The sequence below is a fragment of the Telmatherina bonti genome (genome assembly GCF_933228915.1).
Source record: "Telmatherina bonti genome assembly, chromosome: 5".
NCBI classification, from domain to species: Eukaryota; Metazoa; Chordata; class Actinopteri; order Atheriniformes; family Telmatherinidae; genus Telmatherina; species Telmatherina bonti.
The window spans coordinates 29,516,528-29,539,609 of NC_136623.1; the positions used below are offsets into that span (position 1 = coordinate 29,516,528).

At 39.7% G+C, this 23,082-nt stretch overlaps 1 protein-coding gene across 1 annotated transcript; it reads left to right on the forward strand.

Annotated features, from left to right (window-relative positions):
* The first annotated feature begins 4,484 nt into the window (after positions 1 to 4,484).
* Positions 4,485 to 22,677, forward strand: LOC306756245 (uncharacterized protein). Its single transcript, XM_079240945.1, has 3 exons — positions 4,485 to 4,771; positions 5,965 to 6,195; positions 22,020 to 22,677. The coding sequence occupies exons 1-3, from the start codon at positions 4,622 to 4,624 to the stop codon at positions 22,167 to 22,169; spliced, it is 531 nt and encodes a 176-aa protein (XP_079097071.1). The 5' UTR covers positions 4,485 to 4,621; the 3' UTR covers positions 22,170 to 22,677.
* Positions 22,678 to 23,082: the final 405 nt, after the last annotated feature.

Sequence of the window (23,082 nt, forward strand, 5' to 3'; positions counted from 1 at the left end):
CCCTTCTTTTAGGGTCAGAGCTTCATTAGTCACATTTATCACCCTGATCGGCACTGAACCCTGGTCCGCTTTACAAACCACTCGAGCCACCATAACATTACAGTTTGCCGCCACTGAAACTGCAGGCTCAAACATTCCAACTTGACCAGGTCCAAAAACAGAATCCGTTTTTCCAGTGATAACTGTTTCACTTCGGGGGGGTATCACTGTATCAGTGGGGACTGTCACCATTTTGTGTGTATTCATGTCAGCTGGTACCAAGACAGGCAACAACTTGCCCACTACTCGGCATTCTTTTTTTCCAAAATCCAACACCACCCCATATTTGCACAGAAAGTCAAAACCAAGAAGGATCTCCTGGGAGGGCACATCAGCTACCAAAAAGTCTGCAACCAAGGCCAGCGAATCAAGCTGACAGACTGTCTGCCACCTCCCCAAGATCACCATCCCCCCACCATTGGCAGCAGCCACGTCCCCCGTATACTGTTAACTCAGACCCCCCCTTTGTCATGTCCAACCACAAACTCTTTGGGATGACCGAGAGAGTTGCTCCACTATCTACCAACAGCAGGGTTTCAACTCCCCCCACTTTCCCCTTGATGTACCCTACACCACCATATCTAACAGCCGAGGCCACCGATGTCCTAGTAGAATTGGGGGCAGGCAGTTGGCCTGCCGTACCTGCCCCCTCTAGTTTCCCGACAAATAAGGGCAATCTCGCCTCAGATGTCTCGTACAACCACATTCCCAACAACCCCCAGCCGTACCTTGGGATCTGTAGTTCTTGGAACCAATGATTGGTGCTCTCACTGAGCCCTTACTAGGCTCTGCGGGACCTGCTGGGGCCTGGGCTAATTGCAGGCTTTTGACAGCAGACTGCAAACTCTGAACCTCCTGTCTTAACTCCTCCACCATCCCCAACACCCCCCCCATCTGCTCATCACTGCTGGATTTAACTACTGACACCCCCATGACTTTGGACTCTGGGATAACATGAGTTTGCTCCAAATTCCTTAACAGCTCCATTTCAGAAGACAAATTAATAGCTTCTTCCAGGGTTTTAGGTTTTGCTGCCCTCAAATTTATCCGAAAATCTCCTGTGGCAACATACAAAATAAACTGATCTCTTGCCAACATGTCCCGAGTTATCTCGTCTGCAGTGGGATATGCTCGTGCCGCCAGCCGCTTCAAAGCATTCCCAAATTCCCTAGCACTTTCACTGGGCTGCCGTCGTCTAGCTGTGAAACTAGCTCTACTCCAGTCATCACAGTCTGAAGGTTCAAAACAACGAGTCAGCGCCAATTTCAACCACTCATAATTACGTTTTGCTTCTGCTGGCAGCCCACTGTACATCTCTCTGGCACGCCCTGACAACAACAGTGACATAAACTTCAGTTTAAGTCCTGCATCCCATTCATTAACCTCCGCAGCCAGCTCAAATTGCTCCACCCAGTCAGACCATGCGCGCCCAACTGCTGTGAATGTCTCCGGCATAAAAATAGGCCGACCTGTGCCTGCCCTCATGGCCTGCGGTGTGTTTTGACCACTACTAGACCCATTAGTGGATACAACCACATTCTCAGGTCCACCTAATGGTTGAGCCCCTTCTGCCTCAGACATTATCAAGAAATGACTAATGCTCTCACAAGAGAGAACAAGATCCCACCGCTGCCACCAGTGTAATATTCCTGCACTTAGGCAGAGGTCCCGGCAGAATGAATAAGGAGGCAAAAAGGTAATACGAACACAACCTTTATTTTGTATAGTTCATAAGGCAACCAGTCTCAGACCTGTATGGGATTCGATAGATAGCAGTTCGATAGCAGTTGTATTCGAGCCAGTCACTTGCTCCCTTGAGTGCACGGCCACAATGGGAGGAGCCACAAGGCAACGCCTCAAACCCACCCACGCCACAACACAGCACTACAACCGAAGGTCCCCACTTTTACACCCACACAGCAAACTCACCAATACGGAGGGAACTCTTAGGACCCACCCATCCCTGGTCTCACCGTAGGGCAAGCCGCGGCAGCATCCAACTCCTAATTTAATAACCCCAACACGTCCAATACTGGGTGCAAACAACACCATTAAAACTTTCCTACACTCACACAACACATTCATACAATTTATAGAATTAAAAAGACTACTTAGCTTTCCCCTGGGTCGAGACCCTCCCACAGGGTCTGAGCTTTGGCGCTGGTCCAACCAATTAGCTGTCACAGGCAGATGCCGGCCCAGCGCAATGAGGCCTCCACTGACGGCAGGAGTACCTCTCCTCTGGCTGGGGAGTGGAAGAGCGTGCTCCTAGATATTTCCCTGACTCCTCCTATCCCTGCCTGGATGGTGAACTCACCCTACAGTCCCCCTAACTGTCTTCGCCGCCGGCAGCCCTACACAGCTGCGATCGGCACCCTCCCACCAGGCCCACTGAGCACTAGACGATTGCTTGGCTGGGTAATCACCCGATAGCAGTCACCAAGCTCCTCTCCCCAGAACACCTCACACACACTGACTCAGTCCTTTTGTCACCTCTGCTTGCTCTACCCCAGGTGCTGCCACTCGCCTAATCAACAGAGCTGCTCCGAATCACCTAATCACCAGAGCAGCTCCCGCTCACTACAGTATTTTCCCCTGGGACAGAAATGACAGAAAGCCAGAGTAAACACTGATGGCTCAAAAATCGTCATTACCCTTTTTTTCGGAAAAAACTGTAGGCAATGGAAAATGAGCTTTTTTTAAAAAAAAAAATTTTATTTTAACGTTTGCATATGTGCAAGTTAGATTTAAGGATTTAAAAAAAAATTTTTGAAAAAAGACAATGCAGTGAAATCACCTGTGTATTGCCCTTTAACTGCTCAGACTAATGGCAGGGCTAACATGACAACTACAGTCTCTTAACCTTTTTTACACTAGCAGCTTCCTCAAAGACCACTTTTGTTTTCCAGTAAATGTCTGCGCATTAGCTCCTGCAGACTCCTGATGGTTAGCTGGGATGTCTGGAGAACCCCGGAAGTCAAATGAATTTACATTCCAAATTAAAAGTCTGGGGGGACTTAATATGGAGAAGCTATGGTCGTCACTGCTGCTTAATATAGTATTATTTATCTGTAGACATTGCAGATGTGCTCTTTTTTTCTGAAGAGATGGGTATTTTATTGCCCTTTGTTTGTTTCCTTTGTGCCATGATTATTGAAAGCCTCTTTTTTTAAATAGTAAAACTCAACACCAAAAAGCTCCCATTCTAATTAGACCAATTTGTGTTTTACTTTGTTGGAAAGCCTGACAAGACACACTTACAATAAGGTACAACTACTTCTGCTGAATTATTACAGATATATGACTGGCACCTGATTGGAATCTGGTCAGCATTTCATGATGAGATTCTGGTACCAGTGGTGATCAGTATGTCCAGAATCTGGGACCTAGCGCCATCTTCCAGGGTGACAATGCTCTCTCCCTCAAAACCAGAATCATCATACACAGCATCCAGTATGTGGCCTGCCGTGAGTCCATCTCATCCCAACTGAACCGTCATAGGATCAGCTGGGGTGTGTTTGTGCCATGAATAGCCTACACAACCATGCTGGTTGACCTTCAACAACTCCTGGCTAAAAAAAGAGTGTGCTATCGCACAGCAAACTGTGACCTGGGTAGAGAATATTACAGGGAGTTTTGAGACATTTTAAGAGTCATCAGCTGTATTGCTCATTCCACAGAGCACCTTGTTCTGAGGGCGACTAATCAGACCTTCTAATGATGTATAGCACAACACCAGCCTGTTTGTTGTTAAAGGGGAGAAATAATTAACCAAATGCACACTTTCTCTCTCTCTCTCTTTGCTCTAAGTGTAGATTAGCAGATGAGCTTGTGTTTTCCTTAAATTTCACTGACAGATATTCTGTATAGTTTTGTCAAGAATTTTAATAAATTTCCCTTTGAAGTGAGGGTTGTTGCAGTTATCAAAGCTCCAATTGTCATGATTTGGTTTAATATTGATATTCTAAAACTAAAGAAAAGAGTTTCAATTAAATATAAAATGATGCAGCAATAGAATCATTATCATGGCAATACAGTAATTCTTTATTTGTTTTACACCTTTGCAATGCACTGAAGGATAAAAGCTTTTATCAAGGCGCTACACCGTCTTATCTGTCCCAAAGCTCAGACTGGTGGAAATATTTTACACATTTCAATGACATCAGCTTAATATATACATAAGCTGAAACTTATTAAATCAGCTCACACATAACACTATATTTATTCAGTTGAGCTTGTTACCTTTTTAAAAAAAAAAAAAAAAAAAAAAAATCTGAAATGGTTAAATACTTTCAAACAGATTAGATTAGATTAGATTAGATTATATCAGCAAATTTGCCCTCAACTGGATTTTAATCTGAAAGAATGTAGCGGAAGTGCCTTATTTATTTTAGGGAACTTGGTGGCGATGAAAACTTTTTGTCACGTTGCCCGTTACCAAATTGCCGTCTGGTAGCAGAAGTGGAGAGACCTCAAGACTTTGCGGGGAAAAAATAGAATTAAATCAAGTGAAGAGGAAAAGAGGAGAGAGAAGTCATCAAAGAAGAATATTCTGTCCCAGGAGCTATAAAATTGTTGCTTCATGGATCCTAGCAAATCACCCAGCGCTCCTCAACCGGGATGGTCTGATGAGAAGTCCCCCATGACCCAGTCCTCTGCTCCTCCACCCTACCAGGACTATCCGTACCAGGGGGGCCCTCCGCCTGGTCCGGGATACCCAACACAGCCGCAGGTAAACGGCAGAAAAACTACTGAAATTTAGTTATTTCATTTGTTAAAAATATCAAATAACTAATAATAATATAATTAATTAGTGCATCTCGGTGGAGTCTAAAAAGATTTATTTTTTCTTTATTCTTTCGCTTTTTTCTTGTGATCAAGTTTATGTGTTGAGTAAATCATGTTTTGATGCTAAGATATTTTTTTCTTCTTCCTTTTAGTTTGTGCTGGGTGAATGTGTGTGTTTGGATTAGTTTGTGCTAATAAATGTGTTGTCTTCAATGTGCCACTCCTAAAACCGCCCATTTCCAGGACAAAGAACTGCATATTGTTGAGAAACGGCTAGAAATAACCATTTTATTTTATTTCATTCCCGTTTTTTTTTGTTGTTTTTTTTTTTTTTTTGTTTAATTTAAATTTATTTGATGTAATTGGATGAAATGAGATTTTCAATTGAGTTAATTTTGTTTTTTACTTGACAGACTTATATTTAAATACATTTCAATTAACTTGATTTTGACTTAATTCATTCTTAAGTCATCATTTATCTTGACCCAGTTCCTATTATAATGGTTACTCTTTTCATTCCAAACGGGGAATATGGCTCTCTAGTAGATTTACTCAAGATGGTTCTTTCAAAATGAGTAAATTTGCTGGACAAGAGTGGGCTGCCATATTTTAACAACTGGTTTTGTGGGGGTTAATGGTCTTTCTCGGGAGCTCATAGTGATTCACTTCTGAGTTGTGAAACCAAGACTTGATGTTAGGTACCCCAGAAGAGCCCACCTCTGTAACCATTTGGCTACCATGCCAATTAGTAAGTGTTAGCAGCTTATTTTCTCTGTACTGTTTGATCATCTGTTACACCCTTTTCTATAAAACAGTTCTTCTTAACTAGACAACAGTAAACACAATTTATAAAACTTTGGAGTGTCTTTAAACCTTTTTTTGGGGGGGGTCTATTGGATTTCTGTACACCATTTGTGTACCACTTTAATCTTATAATGGATATTAGGTGTCAAAGCAGATGAAATGGCAAAAAGAAGTCAGCCATTAGGATCTGTTTCTACAGATAAGCTTGGTTTGTCCTGTCACGTTCCAACTCCTCATAGAAGCAAACACATGACTGATAGAAAAGGATGTTGTCTCCCACAGTTTCCGGTGCATCTCATGAAAATACCTTTTAACTGTCTTCTGCACTTGTAGCCTCAGGGTTACGGCATTCCACCACAACACGGAGGTGGATATGGACCTCAGCCTATTGGTATGGCTCAGCCATACCCAGGACAGCCAGGCGTTGTCACCATGCAGCCCACTGTGTACGTGGCCCGAGGCCCTCTGGAACACCCTGTCAATGACTACCTGGGCTACTCCATCTTCACCATGCTCTGTTGCTGCCTGCCACTTGGAATTGCTGCCCTCATCTACTCCATCTCCGTGAGTTTTTTTTTAAATTGTTTTTGTAATTGTGTACTTGTGAACTGTCGCAGATAGACAGTAGCACCCTGGCACAGAGCCACTTTAAAAGAAAGGCTGCTTTTTTTTCCATGTTATTGATTTTCTGACACCTCACTCAAGAGGCAACATATTTGGTAGCTTGTAGCAGAATATATTGATGGTGGGAAAAATGAACCCTCTTTTACTGTAAACACTACAAGACGTAGTCAAAGTATATACAGTATGTTCCCAGTGGGATGGGTATTTCCCAAAGGAGAGTGGTTTTCATTTTCCAGCTCTTGCTTGCATGTGAGTGCATACAAGAGTGACCAGTTTGGGTCGAAGGAAGCGAGTAGCTGGAACCATTTTAAATCACTCCCCAAACAAGCACTGAAAAGCTACTTATTGTGACACTCCAATGTCCAGCAATGAAAGACCTTTTTCCTTCTCTGAACAGATTGCTGTTGCAATACATGAGAAAATTAGCACATCTTTCTTCTTCTTCATAGAACGCTCCCACGTGTCTTCTAGCTTAAGTAGAAAGTTTGATCCTATTTTCATCAATGCAGTAGTCAGAGTTGGGGAAAAAACTCTTGCGTGACACCACACATGCTGCTCGGGGTAATTAAAGCCCAAATACAACATTTATTTGGCACTAAAACATTTAAAGACTTACAGACACAGACACTTAAAGAGTTTTGCAGCGTAGAATATCTTTAATTTAGTCTTTTCTTTTTAGTATTACTCCTTTGCTGGTTCTGGTGTTGAAGATAATTACCATGAGAGGTGAAATACATGTGAATGTGACACTCTTCAAAGCACACACACACTGACCTAATGCTTGTGTGTGTTATTTAGCTTAAAATCTTTTTTCAAACAAGTATGGAAGGATCTGACATGATATTAAACTCAAACTACTTTTGATAAAAGCATGTGTGCTGCTCATATAAAAGGCTTGTGATACTTTCTGTAAAGCTTCCTAAAGTTATCCTACCCCACTGTGTATCGGCTGTAGGCATGGACTTACTTATCCAGTCTTTCTACAGCAAAGCAGTTGCTGAACTCTTATTTTCTGACTGTCCATATTTAGCTCTCAGTATAATGAAGTTAGCACTCGCACACACAAAACACAGGACCACGTTAAGACTCTTTAAATGGCTGTTTGTGTATTTTTAGCATGTATCTGGTCCTGCAGTTACAGAGAACAGACCTCTTCTTCTATGGTTAATAAGACTTCAACCAGTGTTATTTATTTACATGCGGTGAATTATCTGATTATTTGTCCCTCTGAGCAGAATTGTGTTTCATGGCAGCTGTTAACCTCATTTGTCTGCTGCTCATTACCTCAGGATGTAGACAGAGGGATTCATACGCATGTACACACCCAGCTACTGGTAGCTACTTTTGGACAGCACATTTTCAAACCCAGAGTAATTTGAATAAAGCTGCTTTTATGACAAAATACATGAAAAAAATCCATTTTATATGAAAAATTAGACTAAACATTTTAAAACATTTCTCCTTTTACTTAATAAAAGGGTCGCATTGCATGAAATAGTCTTGAGGCTCCAAAGTGCAGCAATAAGTAACTGTTAAAAAAGCATTGACCGTCAGGATATATAAACTCGATGTCAACAAACTGCTCTTACTAAGTTAATATTGAACAACCGTGACTAAAACCACAACATTTGATATCGATTTGTCCAGCTTGCTTTTGTAAAGTTGGCTTGATGTCACTCATTATGCAGCGTTTGTGCTAAACAGTGACACAGATGATCTGAGATGAGCCGTAGCAGAGTCCATTTGTAGTCCACTCAGTCCCTTACAATTTATTTAGCAGCAAACACTTTTTGTTTGTGCTTCTATCATCAATGCAGAAACAAGAACCATTGTTCATCCTGTGATACTGGAAAAAAGTCAGTAATCTGTAATTATGATGTGTGTTTAGCAGATTCAAAAGGGCCCTTTATTCATGTGATGAATGATTGCCTATCATGGGTTGTAAAGAAAAGCGCTATGAGGCAATGAGAGATGTTTTCCTGTTCAATACTAAAACTCAGAGATTAGCATTGCTGTTTTTACCTTATTTGTTTGTTTTTTAAATATATCATTAGCTTTAGTATAGCAACTATAATAGTTACTTAAGCAGATCTTTCTCTACTTCGAACCCTTCAGTTGACTTTAAAGAGATATGTGAGGCTCTCAGCTTAGGAGAGAGCAAACAACTGTATAATCTGTGCAGCTCACATAGTGCTATCACAAAATAATGTGTTTTTAACTTTCCGTTGCTTAAGACCTGACAGAAGCATGTCTGATTAAGAGCAAAGCAGAAACTAATGTGGATCTGAAAGGTTACAACAGAGTCTCAGTCTTCATCCCTATTCACCTTAAAGATTAAAGCTATGTGGAAAACCCCTGTAATACCTCAGTTGTCAGAAAACTGTGGCCTGCCAGTTTTCCTTTCTTTGTTGTTTTCATTTCTACACACCTGTCTGCATATACTTAGCTCTGCATTAATCAATCTCACACAGTTACAGGAAAGTGACTCATTTCCCAGTTTTCCAGCTCCAGTTGGGTAATGTAACTGTTTACAAAGGAAATACAAAGTATTCTTACTACGGTGGCCAAAAGTCAGTGCTCACATGCTCTCCGTGTGGTTTCAAAACAACAGTAATGGATAGGACTACATTAGAAATGCAGAAAGAGTTCTGTGATGGGAATTGAAACAATAAAGTCATTAGTGTGAAGCTTTTTACAGACTGGCTGCCGTGAGCACTCAGAGATGTGTGTATTGCAGGAAATGCATGGGAGAAGGCGGATCGCAGAGATGAAGTAGGGCGGCTATGTGTGTTTATGAGAAAGTGTTTCGTCGAAGTCCTTCTAGGGCCATTTCTAAAATATAATGGTGCTTGCTGTTAAGGAAGCAAAATGAACATACCTCGGATACCAGTGTTTACATTTTTGTACTGTGTTGATATCACAATACACCACCATGCGAGTATGAGATCTAAAAGACATGAAATCTTTATTTGTGAATATATATCTGACCAAACACACCAAAACTAGTCATCCACTAATCACTGGTTATACTAAGAGGAGCAGGCTGCTTAGGGTGCACGCCTTGTCTGTACAATGTTTCCCAGTGGCTCTCCCTCTCATGCACAGATATATATCAACACAAGGAGGGGACTCATCTCCTACTCTCAACATTTTGGGAAGAACACACACTGATTTCCCCAGCCTGATTCCCCTCCTGCACATTCTAGACTGCCTTCTTCCCTATTGGTGGCCAGTTTACTGGTTCATATCGTAAACCGTTTTTTTATTTATGCTATATAAATTTGTGTTGATCCTTAACACTGATTTGAATTGCTTAAACAAGTGAGCAGCGAAACTGGACAGAGAATGTACTGAAAAGTAAAGATGTGGCCGTAAGAGTGAAAGTAGTTGAAGTTGATAACTCAGAGGAACTTCTCCTGGAAAAAAGACAGCTGTGCCTATTGTCTGGAGATACTTTCTTTGGGTTGGGTGTAGATCAAAATACTATACTTAGCACAGGAAGTAAGGAAATTAGTGTTTGGTCAGTTATCTCTTTGTCATAACAATGCTTCTTAGCAATAAATATTATGCCACTGGAAATCCTGTTTACATCCCTTATTTTTATGTTGCCGTAATTGAAAGGAAAATGCTTTTGTGGAATCAGCAGCAGAGAGAGGAATGTGGGTTGGCTCAATGAAAACCTTGCCAGATCGTCTCTGCTTAACACCGTGCTGACTGCTGCCCAGATAAGGCCAAGGCTTTTGGTGGAGGTAGTGTGATGGTGTGGGGGCAGCATCTCTCTCACTGGAAAACCAAGGCTTGTTATCATTGGATGGAATCTTAGTGCAGAGAGAGATTACAATGAATGTACTGCAACTAGTAGCAATCTCATATCTCTACTGTCAGGGACTAAACTTTATCCTACAAGATAACAGAACTTTTTCCCCATAGAATTCCTCCAGACTTTTGGAGTATAGAGGATGTAATGGCCTGCCTGGGCAACCGTAGGTTTATTGTTCATGTTAAAGGAACCGACACAACCATGCTGGCTAACTAGTGACAATGAAGAAAAGGAAACCATCCCGCAGCATGGTGAACAAGCGAGTGATTTGTTTCAAGAGCTGGCAGCTGTTGTGACTATAGATAATTCTTCCACATGCTGCCTATTTGTTAAATGCATAAGTTGTACCATTCCCATTTTGTTACCTCCGCCAGGGAGGTTATATTTTACCCGGCGTTTATCTGTTTGTTTGTGTTCAAGATAAGTCAAAAGGTTATGAACAGATTTTCATGAAGTTTTCAGTTGGAAATGTGAAAAGGAAGAATTGATTTAATTTTGGTGGTGATACGGATCATCGTTTGGATCCAGCAACTTGGCGGAAGTTTCCGCTCTCCAAGTGCTTTTCTGAGTTGTATTTATTAAGACTTCAGTCATCAAATCTACAAAACGACAGTGATCTGAGGAGCTGTAGCCAGTTCTCCATCAGCTTGTGCTCCACATGGTGAGCTAAATGCAGGCCCACAGTAGCGGCAGTAAGATGGCAAGACGTGGTTGAATCACACTGCATGCAATGGAGAATTGCAATGTGATGCCACCACAGCTTTGTCTGCTGTTTTCCGCTGTTTCCAACCACACAGTAAGGTTTCACACAGTTAAAAAATATGTGTAACATACAAAGAAATGTTGTTACCATAATAAACACATGAGAGAAGGGAAGATGCACAAACACTAATTATTAAGAAGTTAGTTATTTACAGGCTGCTGAACAATGGATGAGGTTCAGATTTGGGTGCGTTGTTTCAGTGTCAGAAGTCGATGTTTACCATTGGTTTGGTCTAAAGTTCCTGTCCCAATAAAAACCACCAATCATTAGATGTTCATGTAGCCATTTATTCTGATATTTTGATTCTGAAATCAGGTAAATCATCTATTCATCTTTGTGCAATAATTTCTTATAAATTAATACATTCTGAGCATTATCCAAGGAAAAGGTCTAAATGTACTGAATTATTTAATTCTGTAAATCTTGTTTAAGAAAAAGGAGCAGTAAAAATACAAAAGCTGTTAAGTGTTTGAGGAAATGTATTCATTCATTACAAGAAGGATAAATATATCAGAAAAAGAGTACAAATTGTGAATGTTGTGGCTTCATGTCTTAACACTGACACAGGAAACCTTTCCGAAAGAAGTCCACTGTTCTCTGGGATATGTTGTTGGTCACTGCACCGCCTCCAAGATGAAAATGGATGAAAATTATCCACTGGTTAATTTAATTTTTTGTAAGCTAATCCGGAAACTGACCCTGCGATAGACTGGCGAGCTGTCCAGGGTGTACCCTGCCTTTCGCCCAATGACTGCTGGGATACGCTCCAACTTCCCCGCGACCCTGAATTGGATTAAGCGATTAGGAAAATGAATGAATGAATAATCAGGAAACTGCTGCAGCAGCTGAGAGCACAACACGGGGGTCGGGGTGATAAAATAAAATACTCGTCAGAAATTGTAAATAAGGCAAAAAATTTAAAAAGACAAGAGCCACTCCTGAATTAATATAAACATACGGTGGGTAAATAGAAAATGTCAATTTCTCCCACCATTCTGTGCATTGATGATGTTGGTGTGCATTCTCTATGCAGACAATCTGGGCATGCGCTGAAAAGTAGCAGAAAATACCAGAATAAATTCAGCTATAGGCCTCTACTGACCATTAACACCCAAAGTAAGCATAATTAAAGCCAAAGAAACTTTTGAAAAATCATAATCTGCCTCATCTTTGCCATTTTATTATTAAAATTTGTATTCCAAATATATAAAAACAACAAATAAAAGTCTATTTCTTTAACCCATAAAAGGTCCACATTATTTACATTAAGAAGAAAAGTCTTATAGTCTTAAAGTTTGTCTTCCCTTTACTACAGGACTGCTTAATGCTGTTGCACAGGGGCCACAGTCCTGCCTGTTTCAAATGTGTCCCTGCTCCAACAGCCCTGACTCAAAATGAATGTAAGCTTATACATTTGTGACTGATTAATTTTAATATGTTGAAGCAGGGACACACTGAAAAGTGGCGGTGCTACAGCAGTTGTAGGACCACAACAAGAGAAAGGATGGGGGGGCTTGTTGGCCGCTTGATTTTCTGCTTTCGCTTTCTCTTACTCAGTTCTTCCACAGCTCAAAACAGGGGAAGTGTCCTTTATAATGAGTTCTTTATAAAAGTTATGGTTCATTGTTTCTACCTTTACAACTTCTCTGCAGAGAAAACAAAGTCTTTTGACAATGAAAGTTGAACAAGTTGGCACAGTTCTCATAAATAGTGAAGAAATGGAACCAGGATGAAATGACATTCATAAAATGGTTTCTACTGGAGCATCCAGACAAGCAGCACTTTTGTTGAGTTCTTAATTTATTGCCTGGGTTTCCAAGCTGCGGGTCACTCCATTCCTCTTTGACAGTCTCATCAAATGCCCCTTTGTTTACTTTAATATTTGCCTTTCCTTGCTGCTCTCAGCTCTTACTGATAGTGGAAGAAGCAGTAACTGGAAGCATCTGCTTGCAGTAAAAATGCATTAACTAGTTCTGAGATTTAAGCATTATCATGTCAGAATGGTGGTTTGGGGTTTTTGTTTGGTCCACATGTTCCTGCTACAGTTCCTGGTCATGGTGAACTTTTAGTTGTCTCATGCTTAGTTACTTTTGCTATCTTTATATGAGCGTCAGTATTTGCTTTACTAATTGTTTTATATTTGTGTTTGTTTCTTTCTCATGCTTTCTGTTGAGTTTTGGTTTCATTTGTTATTTCACATGTGCACTAAAAGCCACCTTAACTCATTCAGGCTTTCTTTCTGTGGCATGGCTCAAGCGAAGCTAAACTCTCACTCAAAGATTACAGATACTATGACTTGGTTCTAAACTTTGCTCGTTCACACGGGCTCTTTTCTTAAGGTTTTGACCACACTCATGAAGGGGGATCCATGCTTCATTGATTGTCCTGTAATACAGAGTACCTTGGCCACATTTACATCAGCGTTTTAATTGTCTTTAATTCTGGATACAAGTTAATTCTGCTGTAAACTGGTGAAAAATTGCCATGTAAACACCTAATTCCGAATGAAAAAGTCAGTTCGGAAGTAAACTTAATTCCGAAGTAAGTGGCTGGTTTATTTGCATTTTAAACCCGAACTATTAAATTCCTCTGTCATGTAAATCTTTATTCTGCTCTAATCTCTTAATTCCAATCATTCTGCGCCTGCTCCTGACCTTGTCATGTCCTGATGACGTACATGTTCGCATAGGTTTGCCTCCCGTCTTTGGTAGTCTATTTTCCTTCTCATTCTCAGCTGCTGAAATAATTCAAAATTGTCATGAAAATAATGGCAAAACTGGTACTTATATAGTTTTCCATGTTACGACAGAAAAACCAAGAAGCAGGAAGCTAACTTTATTTCTTTTCGGTAGATGCAAGTATGTCACGATGACCCCCTGTCCAATCAGAACCCTTCCCAACCTGCTGATCTAAAGCAGGATTAAGTGAGGATGTGTTTCATGTTAAACACATCATCCATTCAGAATTATTATTTCCATGTAAGCTTGTAGGAGAATATTAACAGTACCAATTATAATTAATTAGCATCAATTATTAATTCCAAATTAAAAAACATTATGTAACCGTAGCGATACATTGACTGCTTCATACGTCTTGCATCGGAAGAGCAGTTTTTTAGTAAAATTGTATGTTGCTGCAATTAAGATGAAAGATCTGCAACTGAAAAATTGTTTATGTGAATCAGCATGGTACAAACTGCCTATTCTTCATGTGTAACTGCACAACGCCTTTACATTTTGTCTTAATTCTCTTAATAAAGCGCATTTAAAGTCACACTAACGAACTTGGGCAGAATTTCACACTTGGGCGTCCTCCATCGAAGGCATCAGTCTAGTATCCTATATCTTACTCTATCATTCTCTTTCCTCCTTTTCTATGCTTCCTTTGATGATGGTCTCTTGGGTTTTTTTGGCTGAACCCAATGGAGGGAAAGGAAAAATGGCTAGCGTCTTCATATCCACTTGCTAGCATGTGACACGGTGCCATAAAGCAAAGCACAGCTCTTCACATGACTGTAAGATATGAAGTTCTGCATATCAGCTCTGAGGCACTGCAGGCCAATGGACGCTCCAGGAATGTGTCTAATGAATGTCAGAATAGCATCAACACAAGTCAGAAGCACAGGGTTTGAAGGTTGTAAACTTAAGTGGTATGGCTTTAAGCCTATAAAGCCAAACTTATCACATCTGATAATATAGTTTCTGAGACATTTTGCATCACTTTATGGTAAAAAAATTTGCTCATAAACCTGTTGAACACAATCTGATACTTGTCTTTGGCCCTCTAATGGATACCAGGAAGCAGAGGATTACACTAGTCGTTTTAACCTATCACATGGTTAAAAAATAGTAAAAATACAACAAACTAAAGTGGGGGTTTTTTTGCTTTGTTTTTTGTTTTGTTTTTCAAATTCAGTTAAAGGGCCAAAAAAGACTTTAGATTAGAAAAAAATGGCCTTTTTAACACAGCTTCTCTTAAGATAGGTTTTAGAGTGTTAAAGTTGAATAAGTGTTATTGGTTTAATATTCCCTAAATGTAGAGTAAGCGATTTTCTAAGTTTTACTTGAGTGGACAAAACATAAAAGCGCACACATCATAGCAAACTGAATTAATGATTAACATCTTCACAGCCCACACTGTTTTACTGTGTGTAGGCTACCAAGGATCATTTGGTATCTTACAGACAACTTAGCAGGTCTAAAGTATTTTAAAATACTTTCATCCAAATCATCTCAAGTTCGTTATTCAGCACTGAGTTCTGGTAAGAAAGCTGGACTTTTTTAAATCCCTGAAAAGCTGTTAGGATGACAAAAATTTGTGAGTTTTTTGTGAGTTTGGTGATAGTTAAACTCTTATCTGACATCTCATTGCAGAGTCAGACTGCTGTTGGGCTGCAGACAGCAAACATGGGTTTACCATGAAGGTCAGAGTCAAGGTCAGAGTGAACTCTGAGGCTGGAGATAGTTACAAAACCCCAAAAGCAACCTGACACCCTGAAGCTACAATTACCCAAAGCAAAGTCTAGGTAGACAATTAATTAAATTTTCTTGGTTCATTCATTCATTATCTTAACTTATGAAGGGTCACGGGGAAGCTGGAGCCTATCCCAGCAGTCTTTGGGCGAAAGGTAGGGTACACCCTGGAAAGCTCGCCAGTTCATTACAGTGAAGAAAATTTTATTTATGATAAATTATATCCATATTTAAATCTAATTGAATGCATTTGTTGTTACAATTTAGCTGCTATAAACACACCTGCTTTCACAGGTAAATATATAAGTCAATATTTGTTCAGCTTGTATCTCAGTTTGACTGGTTGTGTAACTGCAATGTGATGACTTCCTTATTCGGAAAAAAAAATGTAATCACATGTTGTAGGTTTGAGAATTTTTAAAAACAGAAACAACAACCAACATTTGCATCTAAGTGATAAACTCTCCCTTAAAAAAAAGAAAGAAAACAGTTGTGGCTTTAACTTATAATCTGATCCTCGTAGAAGTTCTCTGTTATGTAAAACTTCCCAGCTAGAGTCAACTGGAAACTGATTACAAAGCTGTACAGTAAAAAGAAAGAAAACTATTCAACTGTGTTTTACTTTGCAGTACAATGCAAATGTTAAAAAAAAATACTACTAATACATTTATCATGCTATAAATTATAGACATGTGAGATATTCAAGTATATCAAGTGTCTGATTCATGTTGATCTCACACACACACCGTTTTTCTCTTTGGGGACGGCGTTGTGCATTTGTATTGGACATTTTAAGGTGGAAACCATTTTGCCCTCACATGCAGTCGTTCTTAAAATCTGCTGCACTTGTTGTGACTTTTGCCTACCTGAGTATCAGATTGTGTACAACAGGGTTTTAAACAAAATTTTTACAATGCAAATAGTCTGAGAAATTGTATCAAATCTGATACATAGAGCATTATAGGATTAAAAAGAGAAATACAGTCGATGCCAATGCAAGAATGTTTGATTGTGAAATGAGTGTTTGAGTTTGTGTGTGTGTAACCGGAGAGGCAGTAAGATTTATATAAACTGTTTTCTCTTCCTCTTGAGTTAACCTCAACCTTTTTGAAAGGGCAGGGTGTAACCACAGCAGAGAAAGTTCTGAGTGGTGGAAAGGTTTCTGCAAATGGAGCGATGCCACTTTGTTAAGTGAAAAAGCGACGGTTGGTGTAAAACATTTGATAATGTATTATTCAAATACTGGATTTACTGGTTTGACTCCAAAGTGACCACGATTGTCCTCTTGTTTCATTATGAGAATGAAAGTTATGAGCTTGAGAGGAGGAGCCTGCAGGGCTGGATGTCTTTCATTGCTGTATTCATTTCTGCTTTCTGTGGCGTTCTCACAAATATCATCCCCCTGCTCCCACGTAAGTGGTGCTTTACACAATGACTGATTTCAACAGAGTGGAGGAGGATGACAGTTATGCACACACACACACACACACACACACACACAAACTGGCAGCAATGCAGTCTTACTGAGGAGACAGAGCATAAAGCTAATACTGCAGAGATATCAGTGTTCAACATTCAGGCAGAAGCAGGAAAGCCGCTGACCAAACTGCAAAAGCACTTAAATTGAATTGAAACAGTAGGTGAGTAATGATGCTGGGGGTCATTCTTCTACACTTTCCTGAGATCCTCCATTATATCCTGCAAAACGTCAAGAAGCATTACTTGTTTATTTATTGTTTTTCTTCTCTGTTCTTTTTTGTTCTACTCAACTATCTTTCTCTTTGAACTCCCTTTATGAGATTTTGTTGTAACTCCTCCTTTTCCTGATCATTTTTCTAGAGGTTCATTATGATGTAATTACAGCTGGCATCATGTAACGTGATACTTTTTTTACCTCAAAAGAAGAAAAACGCCTATAATATTAACAAACTTGCTGTTGTTTGCTTCCCTGTGGAAACAACCTGTGCAAAGAAATCAGATCTCTGTTGGCAAACAGTTTCTCTTTGAACACATGCTGCGAGGGTAAGACCAGATGTACCAATACATAGCATATCTCTCTTTGCAGTATTTATAATCACCCAGGAGCTGCTTGTTAGAAAGAGACAGTAACCCTGTAAATGACAGCATCACATCTCTTTAGGAGGAGCACGGCGTAGGAGGGGAGTTGGGAGATTTAAAAAGGAGTTCAAGGAAAAGGATCTCTGAAGCCACACCTTTCACATTTCAGCTCTTTATCTTGTGCTTTATGTGCCAAAGGAAAAAAAATAGTTGCCATTGGTTACTGATCCTCAACAAATCAGAGTAAACCTCTGGGAAATTACTAAACTTGCTTTGATCCTATATAACATTACATTGCATTTAAAGTTTCATAATAACCACGGAGGTGCTTGGTTTCTGATTCTGAGCTGTATCCTGTTGACCGTGAAGTGACAGCCTGGTATTTCTGACCACTTACAGATTCCAGCTGCTCAAGTGAAGAGAGCTCCGATCCAGTTTCAGCGAGTTCCACCCAGAGTACTACTGCACACATGGATCTTTTAACAGTTTTATACTCACTCAAACTTAGCAAAATTAACCTTAGATTGAATCAAGTGTCTGCTTCTTACAGGATTCACAGCAGTAATGCAGCTTCTAGTTGATTCCTGTTTCTCTGGTTTATGCATTGTGTAGTTGTTAAAGTGAAACTTTAAAGCTCTTCTCATATGATTCAGCCAGATGAAGTTCTTGTTAGCCCACCACTGTTCCTCTTTGATCATTCAAACTTGCTACGTACTGAGGTGTGTATGTACTTGTGCCGTGTCTGTGTCAAAGAATCAGTTTACCCTGAAATGTTCCTGCGGTTATCTATAAACAATGAAGGGTAGTCTTTTGCTTCCAAGTTTGTCCTTTGCTGAGAATGGAGGATTAGGAAATTAAGGATGTGCTGAGTGATGACATTCTCACAGTTTGCCAAAGCTGTGGGGATTTCCATAACTTCCTTTTAAACATTCTTTGCACACGGAAATGGTTTTCAACTCGCAAAACAGACTGACTGCAAGTGCATGCCAGATTACTCACATTTTGTCAATACAGAAGACCATTGTGAAGACAGCCATGAAGACACAGCTCAGTAACTGCACAATGGATGAAAAGCCAGATGTTCTGATTAATTTTACTGTAGAACATTCTGCAGACATTAATCACAGCCCAAATCAGTGTCCCGGGAAATACAATATTCACCAATTATCAAACAATATCAATATTTATTGCAATTTCTTGTGCAATTATCATCATTTTGAATTCAGATGACATACATCTTCATGTACTGGCTGCCCTACAGTATCACATAGCCTTATCTGCAGACTGATATGGGAGGGGCAGTATCCCTGTTACAGTGCTTTATGAACATCCATTTACAAATAAACAAGAAACCTAGTGTGTGGATGTTGTTCATTTACAAGTTAAAGGACTTTTTAATGATCAGACAAGATGGCAACTGTACAACTGATGATTACATCTCCTTTACCATATAACCAGCAACATGTTCATTCTTGGCCCTCAAAGCAAAAGCTTTCGCAAAAGGAAGCGTGGGCTGCACAATGGCATGGTGGTTAGCACTGTGGCCTCACAGCAAGAAGGTTGCTTGTTCAATCCTCGGCTGGGGACAGTGGAGTTTGCATGTTCTCCCCGTGTATGCATGGGTTGCTTCCACCGTCCAAAGACATGCATGTTAGGTTATTTGGTTACTCTAAATTGCCCCTAGGTGTGAATGGTTGTTTGTCTGTTTGTGTTGGCCCTGTGATGGATTGGCGTCCTGTCCAGGGTGTACCCTGCCTTTCACCCAAAGACTGCTGGGATAGACTCCAGCTTCCCCGCTGGTTAATAAAGCGGTTAGGATAATGAATGAATGAAAGGTAGCATGAGTTCATAATCTCTACTCTGACTATATGCAGTTTTTTTGTTTTGTTTTTTGCAGACAAAGAGTATTTTTAGAAAGTAGATGGTTTTACCATTTTGACATGGTTTCGCATTCCTCAGAACGTCATCCAATGTCCGTCGTGACATGTGCTTATCAGATGGTGGTGGAACCCTAGTGGATTTGTGGAGGCGTGGCCCACCAAGCAATCTGACCTGTTTGCCCTGTGGGCCATGCCTCCTACCCACCAGTGGTTTTTTTCAGGAGAGAGTCCCATGTGTGGGACAGCATGACTGCCTCCTCGTCACGGTTGATGCGCCATAAGTATTACAAACTGCAATTTGGAGAAACCGTTCAGAAGTCTAATCGGGCAGAACTCTGGAGGGGTTCAAATCTGAGAGATGATTAAAAAACCTCTTTTAAATCTTAGGAAGGGAAATGTCATGCTATTGTGGTCCTCATGGATCCATGCTTCCCTCGACACCCCAGACACCCAGCACCTCTCATCTTACAGAGGTCCCTCTTCAGATGATTATAAATTGGATTCTTTGAGGATAAACAATCTCTATTGCCATAATTCATGACTTGTTAATCGTAATCTGAAGTGTACTAGACATGCTTTACGTCAGGGAAGAGGATCAGACAGATAATTCATAGATACAGCATCCTGCTAGAGAGCACAGAGGTCTACCTGACCTCATGCTTAGGAATGTACCAGAAAAGAGGCTTTCCAGCATGAGCAGTAGAATAATACATAAGGTTCAGTACTACCATATAAACTAACACATGAAAGTAATGTATAACATGAAATACCAAATTAAGTAAGGTTTGATATGACATTTCCACTACATCCTCCCGATATCTATAGACTCCTTAATCCATCACTTGAACTTGTTGCTCACCGGTCCGATCACCTTTGCCTTGTCCCAGTCCATGATGTGGTTATTTCTTTTGCAGTTATCTGCAGATAATGTTTTCGTGAATCAAAATGTGATTGTCATTTTATCTGCTTTCCAATAATTCAAACAGAATAACAAGAATCTTCCTGCATGGTGGCATGTCATTCGTTCTCTCTTTTTCATGATGTGACAACTTTGTTTTCAGCTGCCACTGTTATGTTGTATGTAGACACACAAATGACATTTGGTGGTGTCACTGCAGCCAGTGAAAGACAAACAAGTATTAATATTTGCATTAGTTTAGGCTGCTTGTTAGACTGCAGCAAACTCTATGCTAAGCTCCAGCTTGCACAGGAATAGTGTGTTAGCTGGATTTACTGGAATATCTTCATGGTTTGCTGTCATGCTGTCATTACAGGAGTAAAACTAGATTAGCTTTCAGTTTTAATCCAAAAGATGTGCTTTTAGTTGATGCTACACGTCCTGGAAGTCTAATGCAAAATGTACTTCACAATTTACAACTCTAGAGTCTCATAAATTATAGTTTACTCACAGTAACATGTAATGACTGTTTTGAGTTTTTGCTCAGTGTTAGCCAACATACAGACTGGGCATAATCTCGGCTACAACCCAGTACTAACTTTTAACACTGTCTAGACAGTCCGATGCTGGAAGAAAAGTTGGCAAACTGCAGCTGTGATTATAGTATATAGGAAGTGCTGTTGTCAAAGCCTTTTTTGTGTAGTTCTTACTTTGCTGTAACAGTAATATAACTTTCCTTGTTTTGGGATTTTATGAACAGATTGAACAAAGTTATATAACAATACCATTTTAAAATCTCTTGGGGTGTTTATGTTCCTATAAATTGTAACCAGTTAATAGATGACCATATGGGCAAACCTTCTCAAGTTTAGAGTTTAGTTTGTTATGCTGGTGTATCGCAAATCCTAAATCATACCACAGAAACGCAGTCGTGTTCAGGTCTGAGTGGTATTAAAGAAGTTCAAAAAGTATTTAACACCATCTATCATTTCTGTAGTCATTGTCAGTTTTCCAGTTCCTGCTGATGGCAAGCATCTCCACATCATGATGCTGCCACTGCCATGCTTTACTTTGGTGATGATGTTCTTAGACTAATAACATTGTGTTATTTTGTATTTTATTATCTTAAATGTTAAGTATTTCTGTCATTTTAGCAGAATATTTCCTCTGCATTTCAGAAATCCCCCTTTTATTCCCTTTTATGTCACTTTTCCACAAACACCAGCTTCATAGAGCATTTGGCTTATGGACAGATGTTCCAGTCTATGATAACGGTTTGCATGTTGTATGTTTGTTGACTCTGAATAAAGCTCTTTATTGTCTGGCCCCAGAGCTTTGGTAGCGGGGCCTCGTGCTCAGTCGTGTTCCAGACGCCATTCACAACAGGTGTATAAATACTAACAACATGTGTTAAGTTGCACATTGGTGGATTTACTTTAGCAGTGTGAATTTTAAATGCAGCGTTAATAGCTACTATGCATGCACCACTTTAGAGGTTTTTTTTTATTGTGTAGTTCTATCAGATCAAATCTGAAAATACCAACTTTAAATAAACGTTACAATGTCACAAAGTAGGAAAACATTAATGAGGCTAAATGTGTTCTTCAGGTGCTGAATATTACAGAATCACTTCTTGTTTTTCTTGATAGATAAGTGATATCATGATTATGCAAAATATCACTGCTATACGAGCTGGTTAAGAAATAACGAAGTTAATGATAAGACGTGTTTGGTATGTTTTACTGCATTTATAAAGAGCTTTGAAATGATGGGGCTTCATTTCATTTCATTTCACCTTGTTGAATTAAAATTAAATAAAACTTTCCCCAAGCAAAGCTACAACTGCTCTATATGTATGTTTATCCACTTTCAGGCCCGTGAAGCCAACCACACAGGTGACCAGATGGCAGCAGAGCGGAGCAGCAGGACCGCCAGGACTCTGAACCATGTGGGTCTGGGACTTGGGCTCGGGAGCTTGGTCCTGTTAATTATCTACATCGTGGTCATTGCCTCTCTTGCATAAATTAGTTTCAGCATCTTTCCCATATTTTATTCCCCTTGCTGTTTTTACACCAAATAATCAGACAGAAGAAACTATTTACTGGCCAGCATGTTGAGGCTGAACATTACGTTACATGATTGCTTCAAAAAAGCACAGAGAAATTACTGAGTTACTTAATGTTAATGTATCCAAGTCTGTTTATTGACAAATGTTTATTTTTTAGATTGCACACTAAAGAGTGATATAGTCCTCTTTGGCCAGTTATTTTTTTAATTACATCAGCCTTGTAGTTTATTCCAGCCGAAATGGAGCTCACAGCTTAATGAAAGTTGATGTATGTAGTAATGACATTATGGCAGACATCCATTAGCCCACCCTGGATGGAGATCTGTATTGTGATATGCGCCATTGTTTTAGTGCTCGTCATCTGTTTTCATTTTTGTCCAAATCCAATCTTTACAAAAAAAATGAATAAAAGGAAAAAAGCTTTTTCTGTGTACAACTGCTTTATAAATAAAGTCTATAACAAAGGAAAACATCATTTGTGCTGCTGTACTATTATTATGTTTTATATATCTGATTACTGCACCAAACTGGTGCTTAGAGGTATAATGTCTTTTTATAAACATATTTATTGTTCTATACAAATCTATCTTTCCATCTCTGATCTAGCTTATTTAATTTCTCCTGAATTTTCTTTCTTTTTTCTTGACAAAGAAATCCCTGCGGTGGGAATTGCATGTATTAAAGGTGGCAAAGTTAATAAGGAAGGGTAGATATTCCCAGGATAGTTTTAATTAATAGTTTTGACATTTTGAAAAGATCATTTGTTTGAATATTTTTTCTGTTTTGTTCTGTCTCTTGGAAACCAATATATGCAAGCACAGACTCCTTAGCTGCTTTTGTTTGTATTCTCACAACAGAACTTTTTTCT